Below are 13,595 nucleotides of genomic sequence, written 5' to 3' on the forward strand. Positions count from 1 at the left end.
TCGTTTTAGGAAATATTTCCTAGCTGTCGAATGTGTGTCGCTTCCACTCCTCCTACTGAGGGAAGTTTTTGATTTATACATCACTTCGCATTGGTCCACCACAGAGCCAAAACATTTTACATTATCATTTGTTACCAGTGGTCTGTCTCCCTTCCATAGCCCTTTAATGCTCTCGTATTCTTTGAGCAACGCGTCGACCACTTTGGCTTATACTCTCCGCACGAAAACGATATGGAAAGAGATATGGAAGGGAGCATTCCAGTGGTAACGAATGATCATGCAAAAAGTTTTGGCTCTGTGGCTTTGTTGGATCAGTGCGAAGTGACGGGAAGTGCGATCCACACTACTGCATTCCAACGCGTAAGTCTGTTAGCATCTGTGTGTGACGCACCTTTCTGGCGCTGCTTTGCAAGAAACGACTCAGACAAATACCGAAACAGTTCCCTTGAAGTCGGCCCAGGACGCATACTACCACTGTATCCCTCTATTTTCTGATGTCCTCTCTCTACCTGTCCGTGTCTGCACGCTGATTATAGCCACAGATGATTCGCGGCACAAACATAAAAGTAAGAAAAGCAATAGAAATAAAAGAAACGACATCACGATCATTGGTGTCATAGGGTACGCGTCATCCGAGGCAGGGGCTCTTTGCCTCACCCCCACAATAATGAATCCCCTTCCACACCAATCGTACGAGATATATAATAGTGAGTTTTAGTATATCGTACGCTGTCGCGTTTGCGTACGTAAGCGATGGCGTGGTGGTTCTGCGCAATGCGCAAAGCTTTGTTTATGTTTTGCGCATGCGCAGGACCACCAATGCTATCCCATATGCACGCAAAGGTATAGCGTACGATGCACTAAAAATCTCTAATAGAGAGTTTTAGTACACCGAACGCTATCGCCTTTGCGTATGCAAGGGATATCTGAGAGTTTTAGTATATCGTACGCCGTATCCTTTGCGTACGCAAGAGATAACGTTGGCAGTTGTGCGCATGCGCAAGACAAACAGTGCTTTGCGTTTTGCGCGCGACCACCACACGATCCCTTACGTACGCAAAGGCGACGGTGTGCGATATAATAAAACTCACTATCGTTGTGGTTGTACGCATTGCTCAAATGTCTTTTTCGGTTATGGATGTGCGCAGAAGCAACAACGGTATCCCGCAAAGACGATAGCGTACGATGTACTTAAACTCTCCATTAGAGAGTTTTAGTGCATCACACGCTATTCCTTTGCGTACGTAAGCGATAGCATTGGTGGTTCTGCGCACGCGTAAAACATAAAGAGAGCTACGCGCATTGCGCAGAACCATCACCCTATCCCTTACGTACGCAAATGCGATAGCGTACGATGCACTAAAATTCACTATTGTCATATCACACTGCAGAGAAATGAGGTACTATTATGGCGCGTCACCCACTTTCTATCCCGTCACCCAGTGCCGACCGCACCCCTGCATCCCCCTACTGACGCCATGCACTACTGATGATCCAGTTACAATAGTGAGATTTAGTATGTCGTACGCTATCGCCTTTGCATAGATAAGGGATAGCGTTGGCTGTCCTATGCACGCGCAAGAAAAAGAGAGCACGTGAAAAACAGGGGTCGGATTCACAAACGCGATCGTAAGTTACGCTAAGATGCGCTAAGACGTTGTAGCCTGCGACGCACGTACGACGGCGTCGTAAGCGCGGTTCACAATCGTAGTGGAGAGGGTACCCCCTTTGACGAGGAAGAGGGAAGTTGCTCGCTTCCTGTCACGTGCACCTCCGAGAGAAACAGCCAAAGGGTGCGAGACTACGTTTTCGCTATGGTAACGATGACGAAAATTTGTAATCGCACCGATAAGAGTCCTCCCGTTAGAAGAAGACGAAGTTGTTCGTCCCAAATGTTTTGTTACTGCACGTGCTCTCGGCCTTTCGGTAGCCGTAATGGATGCCATGCAATCATAGGCGAAACGCGTTCGATGACGCAGCAAACATATTCCCAGAATGTTCGTGGCGGGGAGGGGGTGGGTGAGGACGGTTTCTAAGCTGTTTGTGGCTCCCAGTTTTGCAGCTTTTATGGCTTCTTTTGCCTTTCTTGCAGACAATTTGGAGGGGTGTTGGGGGTGTCTTAGCGGGGTGTAGGGGATGCTTGAAAAATCCCTGCGACCCGATTTTACGGAGCGCAAAGTTGAAGCATTTGTTGGTTACCAAGCAAAAAAGTGCCTCAATGTCACTTCGAGGATGGTCTTGAGGTTTCTGTGGCAAAGTGCAATGCGTTGGCGCGTATTATGGAGTCTTTGTTTGCCGTCTCCAAATCCACCGCTGCCAAATAACGCCGCCATCTTCCTTCGTAAGACTCCTCGGGACCTCTCGCAGGATTCCGCCGTAAGCTGCGAAGATTTTGCGCCGCGCGCCCTTCCTGAATCTACACTTCGTCGTAACTTTCCCGTACGACGGAGATACGACAGATTCCGTCGGACGAGCTCTTTGTGATTCCGAACCCGGAACTGTGGCTTACGTACGAAAAGGCAATATCGTACGATATACTAAAACTACACTACAAAACGATACGATACACAAAACTACACACATCGTACACTGTCGCTTTTGCATCATTCTACCCAAGTGTTCTTTTCTACGTAGAAAACTTTGTTCCCTGTGCTTGCACGGTGCTGGGTGAGGACACCAACTTTCATGCCTTTTACCCATTGAACACTTCCGCTTATCAAAATGCTCTCCAGCATTAAAATACTAGAGGCATAGTTGCATCATTCTACCAAAGTATTCGTTTCTAGGTAGAAAGCTGTAGGTTCCTTGTGCTAGCGCGTTTGCCCAAATTTTTACTCTTTGGGCGATAGGCCAGCTATTTCCATGCCTCTTAATTCGTAAACACTTCCGTTTATCAAAATGCTCTTCGGGATATAAATACTAGAGGTATAGTTGCATCATTCTACTCAAGTATTCTTTAATACGTAGAAAACTGTTGGTTTCCTGTTCTTGCGCGGTGCTGGGTGAGGACACCAACATTCATGCCTCTTAACCATCAAACGCCTCCGCTTATCAAAATGATCTCCAAGATCGAAATACTAGAGGCATATAGTTGCATCATTCTACCAAAGTATTCGTTTCTAGGTAGAAAACTGTTGGTCCCCTGTGCTTGCGCGGTGCTGGGTGAGGACACCAACTTTCGTGCCTCTTACCCATTGAACACTTCCGCTTATCAAAATGCTCTCCAGGATTTAAATACTAGAGGCATAGTTGCATCATTCTACCAAAGTATTCGTTTCTAGGTAGAAAGCTGTAGGTTCCTTGTGCTGGCGCGCTTACCCAAATTTTTACTCTTCGTGGGATAGGCCAGCAATTTTCATGCCTCTTAATTCGTAAACACTTCCGTTTATCAAAATGCTCTTCGGGATATAAATAATAGGGCTATAGTTGCATCATTCTACCGAAGTATTCGTTTCGAGGTGGAAAACTGTTGGTTCCCCGCGCTTGCGCGATAGACGATGACACCAACTTTCACGCCTCTTTAGTCACAAACGCTTGCGTTTATCAAAATGCTCTCGGGGATATATATACTTGCGGCATAGCTGCATCATTCTACCAAAGTATTCGTTTCGAGGTGGAAAACTGTAGGTTCCTTGTGCTGGCGCGCTTGCCCAAATTTTTACTTTTCGTGGGATAGGCCAGCAATTTTCATGCCTCTCAATTCGTAAACACTTCCGTTTATCAAAATGCTCTTCGGGATACAAATAATAGGGCTATAGTTGCATCATTCTACCAAAGCATTCTTTTCTAGGTAGAAAAGCGTTGGTTCCCTGTCCTTGCGCGGTAGACGAGGACACCAACTTTCATGCCTCTTGAGTCACAAACGTTTCCGTTTATCAAAATGCTCTCCGGGATATAAATACTAGAGGCATAGTTGCATCTTTCTACCAAAGCATTCGTTTCGAGGTGGAAAACTGTCGATTCCTCGTGCTGGCGCCCTTGCCGAAATATTTGTTCACGTGGGCAAGGCAGCAACTTTCATGCCTACTAACTCGTAAACGCTTCCGTTTTTCAAAGTGCTGTCCGGGATATCAATACTAGGGCTATAGTCGCATCATTCTAGCTAAGCATTCTTTTTTAGGTAGAAAACTGTTGGTTCCCTGCGCTTGCGCGGTAGACGATGACACCAACTTTCATGCCTCCTAACTCGTAAGGGCGTCCGATTATCAAACTGCTCTCCGGGATGTAAATACTAGGACTATAGTTGCATCATTCTACCAAAGTATTCGTTTCGAGGTGGAAAACTGTCGGATCCTCGTGCTGGCGCGCTTGCCCAAATTTTTGCTCTCGTGGGAAGGCCAGCAAATTTCATGACTCCTAACTCGTAAACTCCGTTTATCAAAATGCTCTCCGGGATATAAATACTAGGGCTACAGTTGCATCATTGTATCAAAGCATTCTTTTCTAGGTAGAAAAACGTTTTTTCCCTGTGCTTGCGCGTTTCCACCCATTTTTCCATTGAGCCCTTGCATTTCGCATATACCTCCGTGGAACCAAGGAAATTATTCGTAGACGGTTCAAACTGCGTGAATGTATTCGTTTTGTAACATATTCGAGACACCCCAGAGAGCATTGCAATTTATGAAAGTGAAATTAAGTTATTGAAGAAAAAGCGTTCAAAATGTATGGCGCCTAGGGGAGGTGTTGGGGTAGGTTTCACCCAACACACGGCAGTATGAGGTGAAGCACGCTTTACGTTTTGTCACTAATTCTGGGGAATGATCAAGAGGCGGAGCCAAGGGCTATTTTCCACGGACTTTCGGCGAATTTATTTCGGCTATTGTCATTGCATTACCGAGTAAAATGACCACGGGGAACCCATTTCCGCAAAGAAAACGTTAGGTTGCCTTGGGAAATTTCGGAGTTCAATTCAAGAAATTAACTTTCCGTCAATTGAAATGAAATAAAAATGTTACCAATATGTGGCAAACGTTATTGGCAGAAAAAATCAATTGACCGCATGTCTCTCCGGGCCTACGTTTTTACTATGAATTTCTATCATGGTTGGTGGACCACCCTGTATATATTCGAGGTATGTACGTTTTTCGTATGTTGCCCCCATGTCAGTTAAGTTCTTAAGCATAGGTGCTTCGAGGTTCTCACACGCTTCCTGGTGCAGAACTGCGCTAATACCCCAGGCAGACACCGTAACACTCCTCTCTGCAACCATGGAAACGATTGCACATTCAAAAATATGTGGGATTCGACGAACGAACCTTGCGGAATTCTTTGAGGAGGACATCTTTCTGAAAAATGGCGAAAACGGCCCCATCGATGCGGGTGTCATCGCCGAATGTTGGTGCGGGAATCATGAGCATGTAGGTACGGCCGTACGTCGCCTTCAGCTCTATCAACGTCCCCAAGCAACGCAGATGCCCGTCTTGCATGATAGCAATGCGGTCGCAGATGGCCTCGCACTCGTCCATACTGCGTGAATAATTACATATAAGTGTATGATATATTTCTAACGGGATCACTAGGTCCACAGTATAGAGAAGGACATTGCATAACTCAATGTAGTGTATAGAGTTGTCGAAAATTAGTTGGGCAACGACACGCTCTGGGGTTGTCCACCACTGGTCCGATATACCCTGTCCAGGAGGCACACGTTGTACTGTTGCTTTAAAGAAGCACCCAGACTCCCCTGTTAAAATTCGTCATTTTTGGACGCGAGTAGTAAAGAGGGTTGTCCCATTAAACCGCTGTCCAGTACGTTCCATGGGTGTCTGGTTCGAACCCCACAGCGTCTGGGACACCGTCACGTGTGCGGAGGGCGCGGCGCCAGTGCGGAGGGTTGTCCGCGCGCTTATAACATGCAGAGACATGCAAAGAAGGGTCATACACAAAAAGTACGTGTGAAAATATATTTATTAATGCCAATTGTAATGCCAATCAGGTTGCGATATATTTATTAAAGCCAATTGTGCTGGGAATTGTGCCAATTGTGATGCCAATCAGGTGAAGGAGAAAAACCCAGCCGAAAAACCTTCACGACCTGTAACAGAAGAAACACAATACACATAATAAAGAATACATACATTTATTGCTCTCTAAATATTTCCATTAGTGTATTAACAATTACATTTTTTTAAAACTCTTTTGTTTCAGCCCCTGAAAGAAAACATAAAATTAACATCGTCACATTTGCTTACCACACGATAACTCACGTTGGACACAGCACTGACCTGAAAAGTAGATATTGTTATTATGCGAAACCACACTTATATTTCAATAATACATACAATGCTGTGGTGGCAGACCCCAGTAATCTGTAAGTGAATCTAAATTAATATCAATTTATACATTTCATTAATACATGCACTGTGGCGACGGACCACAGTAATCTGTAAGTGAACATCATTTATTATTGTAATTATGCTATAACTTTTACTTACATTCAGGCGCTGGTCTTGGTACTGGCGTGAATGCTGAAAAGATATTATCAATTAATAACACACACACACACACACACACGACACAATAATACATACACATCGGCGGCGGCGACTCTGGAGCTGAAACAAGAAGTCAAATTTAAACATCTTTTTCATATTCTTTATAATTCCTTACCATTTGAAAAAAATGACGGACTAGAGCTAAATACTGAAAAAAAGACAACAGCCATGAGAAAAAAGAACTACACTGTAAATAAAAAAACTTACTGCTCTGATCCGATACTGGCGTGTATGCTGAAAAGATATTATCAATTAATAACACACACACACACACACACACACACACAACAACAACAACAACAACAATATACGCGACACAATAATACATACATATTGGCGGCGGCGACTCTGGAGCTGAAACAAGAAATCAAATTTAACCACCTTTTTCATATTCTTTATAATTCATTACCATTTTCAAAGTATATCGGACTCGATCTGAGTTCTGAAAAAAGACAATATCCATGAGAAAAAAAGAACTATGTTGCGGATCAAAAAACTTACCGTTTTCGTTGGACATTTTTTGGAATATGTGTCAGTCAAGTGAGGAAGAAACTTTTAAACGCGCGCATCCTCATTATCATACAACCTCCTCTCCACTCTTTCCCATTTATTACCGTTCGAGCGAGCCCACCTCCTCATTCTCCCATTCGTTCTCCAGACCAGGAGCTCTCTCCCAAAATAATTATGTGGAAGCTCTTTCGTCGCTGTTTCGGAAAGAAATGTGAAGAGGAGGAAGTTGAGTCTACCGAAGACAGGAAATGGCGTCTGAAACAAGAAATCCATGAAGCAAAAGCTGAAGCTATCAGACGCGTTTTGTCTCACGAACGTCTCCTCAGGATCAAACGAGAGTCTGCGAAAAGTCAATTTGATCAAATCGACAGTGGATGGTAATAAATCTAGTTATCAATACACCTTATTATCAGTTTCACTTCTACCTCTGCGACACAATGTCCGACGTAAGACCGTTTTCTTTCATCCATCCTGCACGAATTATTATATGTGGACCTTCCATGTCAGGAAAAACTTACTTAGTTCGTAACATCCTTAGAAATCTATCAGTATTCAGTGTAGTCCCAGAACAAATATTTTATGTTAGTAAATATGACGCTAGCTGGCAAAATGAATTCACTAAAATTACATTTAGTAAAGAATTACCAACGACATGGGATGAGAACATACCAACACTGATTATAGTTGACGATCTCATGACTGAAAAGAATGTTATGCAAGATATGGTTCACCTCTATACAAGAGCGTCCCATCACAAGAATGCATCAATTATTTTTCTTTGCCAATACTTATTCCATAACGATGTAAACTACCGCACTCTATCACACAACAGCACATATATAATATTATTCAATAATTTAAGATCTCGTACGCAACTCGAACTTCTAGGACGACATATCTTCGGGAAATCACGGTTGCCATACTTTCTGAATGCATTCGAACAAGCAACAGAGAAACCATTTGGTTATCTAGTGATTGACCTACACCCACTTACCCAGTCTGATAAAAGACTGCGAACAGGTATAACCAAGCTCGAGCCACAATTTGTTTTCATACCAAAATGAAAAGTCTACGTCACCATTTAACTTTCCTTAAAGTGCTTGCAACCTGCACTCCAAAAGAGCGGGAAAACATATTGAAGGAGGCTCCTCCGCACAGCATTGAAGCTCTTTCCGAAGTTTGCAAGAATATATTGAATGGTAATGTTAAACTTTCACCGAAACTATACAAAGATTTAAAGAAATATAAAGCTACAATTCGATACATCGCATATAAAACATTGCACAAATCACCGAAGAAGCTACAAAAGTTTTTATATCGACAACGAGGAGGTTTGGTCCCATTACTCCCACTATTACTGACAGGCTTGACTAGTATATTAGGTGGTGTAGCAGGGCGGGCTATAGCTAAGGTAGCTGGTGTTTGAAAATGGCAACAAAAATCGAGGTATTAAATCCAGTGGACACTATTTTGGAATCTAATGAAAGTGAAGATGTAAAGGTAAAGCGTATGCTAACAGCTATGTACTACACTATAAAAAATCAATTGAAACCGACAATAGAATCAGATCCGCCAATAATAAAACCATTACAAATGGAGGAAAGTATTAGCAGAAAGTTCGATTATGACGCTCTACCAGATAATATAAATATTAAAAAAGTTAGGCGCATAGTGTCAGCGATACCGAGGAGTTTGTCATGGAATGAAAAAGGAGAAATCATTCATAACAACAAAACCATTCAGGGCTCTAGTATAATGGAATTGGTCTTGTACCTATCCGGTCATAAACGAGTGAGGCCCGCTTGGTTTCTAAAGGTGTCAAAACTTCTACCATCACACAAGATCAGACAGAAAAGAAAATCAAAGAAGAAAATATTGTGGGAGACCTACAAGTCGCCGCAAAGAACAAAGTTGATTTCATCTTCGGATGAAGAATATTTCTCAGAAGAATGAGCTACAGATCACCTGACGGCGGGCTCGGAGGGGTCAAACGTTATCAAAAGGCACGGAAAATCACAAGGAAAGAAGCACTACAAGAATTACAACGCGATGACGTCTATACTCTCCACAAAGATGCAAGACGAAGATTTAAGAGAAGGAAAGTCATCTCACTCCACCTGAATGACCTACATCAAGCAGACCTCATTTCATTCATCCAATACAAGAAATACAATAAAGGATTCTCATACATACTGCTTGTGATAGACTGTTTGTCGAGGCAAGTCATGGCCACACCTCTCAAGACCAAGCGAGGTGAAGATGTGAAGAAAGGATTTATGAAGATATATCAACAGAGAGGGAAAACCCCCAAGCTAATCCAAACAGATCAGGGGTCTGAGTTCTTCAACAAACATGTGCAGGCTTGGTGTAGGCGTCACGGCATCTCAATATATGCTACTAGGACTGGACTCAAATCTTGTCTAGCTGAACGCGCCATTCGAACTATTAAAGGCCGCCTATTCCGCTATTTCCGCAGTAAAGGACATCACAAGTACCTTAAAATTCTTCCAAAGATTATAGAAGATTATAACAATTCTTACCATAGAACTATTAAAATGGCACCGAATGAAGTGAATGAAAGCAACGAAGTTGAACTCTTCAATAGACTAAACAGTAAAAAAGATGATGACATCACAATACCATTCGAAATTGGCCAGCAAGTTCGTGTTCTATTGAATCGATCAATATTTGACAAGGGGTACACAGGACACTGGTCTCACGTTATCTATACAATTTCGAGGTATAAGAAAACAGATCCACCTGTCTTTTACATTGCAGGCCCAGATGGTGTAGAAGAAGAGGGCACATATTATGCAAACGAATTGCAACGCGTTATTAAAGAGCCTGATGACCCATATCCAATTGAAAAAATTATATCCAGTAAGAAAATTGATGGAGTCACTCATTATAAAGTGAAGTGGGCTGGTTATGACGATTCATTTAATTCGTGGGTTCCAGTGCACGATGTTGCCAGGCTCTGAGTTTTATATGTACCTCCTGTCCAATGATTGTACCGAATTATATCCAACAAATACACTGGACAACTTTACAATTGCTTTGAATGCACCCCTACAACTGAGTGGAAAGTATGAAGTTGGATTACAAGAACTATCGATCGGTAATCTATTCTACAATATACCGCGGAGTGATGATGGCGTCATGCAGGTTGATTACAAAGAATTTGCAGAGGTTCGCAAGACTATTATCGTTAAAAAAACTATCGAAATGGCCCTTCTAGAGCTTTTCAAAGACTTGAACAGTTCTATCAATTATATTGAAGGGAGATATGTATTCCGTTTACCACATTCTGTTCGGTCAATTAAATTTATAGATGACAACTTGCAAGAGACTATTGGAGTGTCAACCATTCAAGGCAATACTGTGGTAGGTTCTAAGGTGCCTCGTCAGGACACATTCCTTCGAGAGGAATACGCTTCGCAGCTATGCATACTAGAAGAAATTTCTATTCTTACTTCAAATGGCTTGATCGCATTCATTCCAGGTTGTTCTATCAAGACAACATTAAATCGCTTTTTTAAAACACACAAAATTGAAGCAAATGTAACATTCCGGGAGAATAGTTATAGATTGACACAGCCATTACACAGTCTCTTTGTTATTCCAGAACAGCTCAAGAATCTCCTCAGATTAAATAATTTTAATACAAAAGATGATACAGCCTACTACTATGGAGATCCATTTGAACGCACTTATGACCTGATTATAGAGAAAGAAGTACTTGTTACAAAAAGAATAACTATTCCACCAGATCATTATGAAACTCCGAAATTACTGCTACATACAATCAACAATCAATTAGAAGGCAAAGCTCTACTCACATATAGTAACGAGAGAAAGCTCTGCACTATCAACCCAATTCACGGTGTTACTATTCATCTATCAGAATACCTCTCTAATATGCTAGGTTTTGCACCACTTACAACTTTCGCGAACAGTACAATTGGAAACACACACCTCAGACTTACACCATTATTCCATCATTTTATAGTTTATTGCGATATTATCGAATCATCGCACTTGGGTGCAAAGAAGTTTCCCATATTAAAATTAGTTCCATACTCTGCAAAGGAAGACAGTATCATTCATTATGCTTTCCAAAACATACAATATTTTAAGCTATTGCATAATGAAATAAATTTCATTTCAATTAAGTTGTGTGACGACTCTGGTCGACCTCTCCACTTCAAAGGACCGGGCAAAACAGCTCTAGCTCTACATTTTAGACATGTATCTTAAAGAAATTCCGGAAATCCACTACGGTCACGGACTGGACATTACGCCGTACTCAGGTCCGATGTTCCAGAGGGGCAGTGGATTCTTTAAATCATTGCGCAAGTTTGCATTACCACTGCTGCGACGAGCACATCCATACGTTACTAAGACTGCAATGAATGCAGCAAAAAACCTGGCACGAAAACTATCAGATGGTCAACATCTGAAAGAAGCCATTAGAAACAGTGCATCCGAGCTTAAGTCGCAAGTGTTAAAAGATTTTGCCGGCGGCGGTGGCAGACGTAGGAAAAGAAGAAGAAAAGACGTCTTTGACAAGCAACCCAATTGGAGTGAGGAATAAATATTTTCGTCAACGCTGGCGTCCGTTTGTCTGACTGGATAGTAAAAATGTGGGAAATAAGGCAAGATTGCAGTGGGGATAAGTGCGACTGTCCACTTAAAAAAGCCATTAGAACCGGCGCATCGACACGGGAGGTCGCGACGATAACGGATTGCGGTGGGGGTAAGTAAAAAAAAAAAAAGCCGTTAGAACCGGCGCATCGACACGGAGTTGTCCAATTTGAAAGAAAACCATTAGAAGTGGTGCGTATCGGCGGTCTCGACACGGGATCGCATTTCGTACTCGTTACCATAGGTTGTGGGAAGATGCGATAAAAAGCTGCTTAGGAAGAGTCGCGAAACGACGCCGGAGGTCTCGACACGGGATCGGATTTTGTACTCGTTACCATACGTCATGGGAAGATGCTTAGAAAGAGCTGCGAAACGATTCATTTCTTCTTAGAAGCGACACACTGTCTTCCAACTTGAAAGAAGTGGAGGGGAGGAAAAAGGGGCTACAGGTAAACAATCCTAAAAAATAAAACATGGGAGAGGGTGACAATTGTATTCAGTCGCAAACATGTCACTGGTCAACGTAGTCCACGCCCAGTCCGAATTGGTTTTGAAGGGGGAGTGTGAGCTTTTTCAAATCCCACCCACTCAAATTTCTATAGAATCATGCGAGAATCAATTATTCTACCCTGTATCAACAATTACAGGCGGCGAATCTACGATTGAATGGAATATAAGCAACTTATCCGATCTCTATCTCGATGTTTCTAGTATGTACATTAAACTAACTATGCAGATATTGAGAAGCGATGGGAGTGATCCGTATACAAGAACGGCGGATGGTGTAGTCAACGATGTTGTATTCCCCGTGAATAACTTGGGAGCTGCAATGTTTAAGTATATTAATGTGTATATCAATCAGCGATTGGTATCATCAAATTGTTTGAATTCCTACCGATGTATGCTTGATACTTTGCTCCACACCAACACGCATCTTCAGAATACGGTAGATGATTGCGGAATGTATATGTATGATTCAGGTGAACATGCCGCAAACGATCCAAATTCGAATGTTGCTAAAGCACTCATTTCTAGAACAAGTGGTGGCAAACTATTTGAAGTTGTCATGCGTGTTAATACGGATTTGACAGATCAAATTAAGCTATTATTACCAGGATTGGATGTTAGGGTGTCTGCCGTGCACGCCAGCGACATGCATCGCTTATTGACTGGTCCAGGAGAAACTCATCAACATCAAATCAAGATACACAATGCAGTACTGTCATTACGTAAAGTCAGTAACTCAACTTTCCTCTCTCACCAGTCTATACTGAAGAAACATCCAGCGTGTTATACTATGCGAGGTTTGGAAAGCAAAATTAAGACAATAACTGCTGGGTCAGTGGATGGTATTTTCGACAATCTATACACCGATCGCATTCCAGATCGGATCTCAATGGTTATGACACGGACCGACGCCTATCAGGGTGACTTCAAACTGAGCCCTTTCAATTTTGAACATTTCAACGTGAGTTCAGTAACACTAACAATTGATGGACATCGAAAACAACTCTCATACGACTGGGACAATGACCTATGCAGAGGAAGCTATTATGATTTCCTATCTCAACTGAATGATAGAAGCGTCGAGCTGCGTTATCAGAATTATAAAACTAATCCATTCATATTGCATTGGAACCTCAGTGCAGACGAATCCGTTGGCGGCTACTTTAATCCGATACGTAAGGGAAATTGTAGAATTGAACTTAAATTTGCAAAACCATTGCCTCACGCTGTGTCGATTATACTTATAAGTGAGAGCCCCAAGATATTGACAGTCAATGCTGACCTTGCAATTCACTTGGATTAAATCATGGACGTTCTAGATCTTGAATTATTGTTTTCAATGAACCCTCAAACTGTGAGAATGTATCGAGGAACCTACGCTGTCGACAGAGTTTCGCCACTTCAAGAAGAAGGTTTCATTGTCATTAATACGCATCCACA

At 42.3% G+C, this 13,595-nt stretch overlaps 1 protein-coding gene across 1 annotated transcript in view; it reads right to left on the reverse strand.

Moving 5' to 3' along the window:
- The window catches only part of LOC135393033 (phospholipid-transporting ATPase ABCA3-like), a 241,869-nt gene that overhangs the window by 23,302 nt on the left and 204,972 nt on the right, over positions 1-13,595 (reverse strand). Inside the window, exon 23 of the mRNA XM_064623623.1 lies at positions 5,256-5,466. Coding sequence (XP_064479693.1) covers positions 5,256-5,466 — 211 coding nt within the window. The remainder of the gene's footprint in view (positions 1-5,255; positions 5,467-13,595) is intronic.

Source organism: Ornithodoros turicata, chromosome 4, assembly GCF_037126465.1.
Source record: "Ornithodoros turicata isolate Travis chromosome 4, ASM3712646v1, whole genome shotgun sequence".
In the NCBI taxonomy this organism is placed as follows: Eukaryota; Metazoa; Arthropoda; class Arachnida; order Ixodida; family Argasidae; genus Ornithodoros; species Ornithodoros turicata.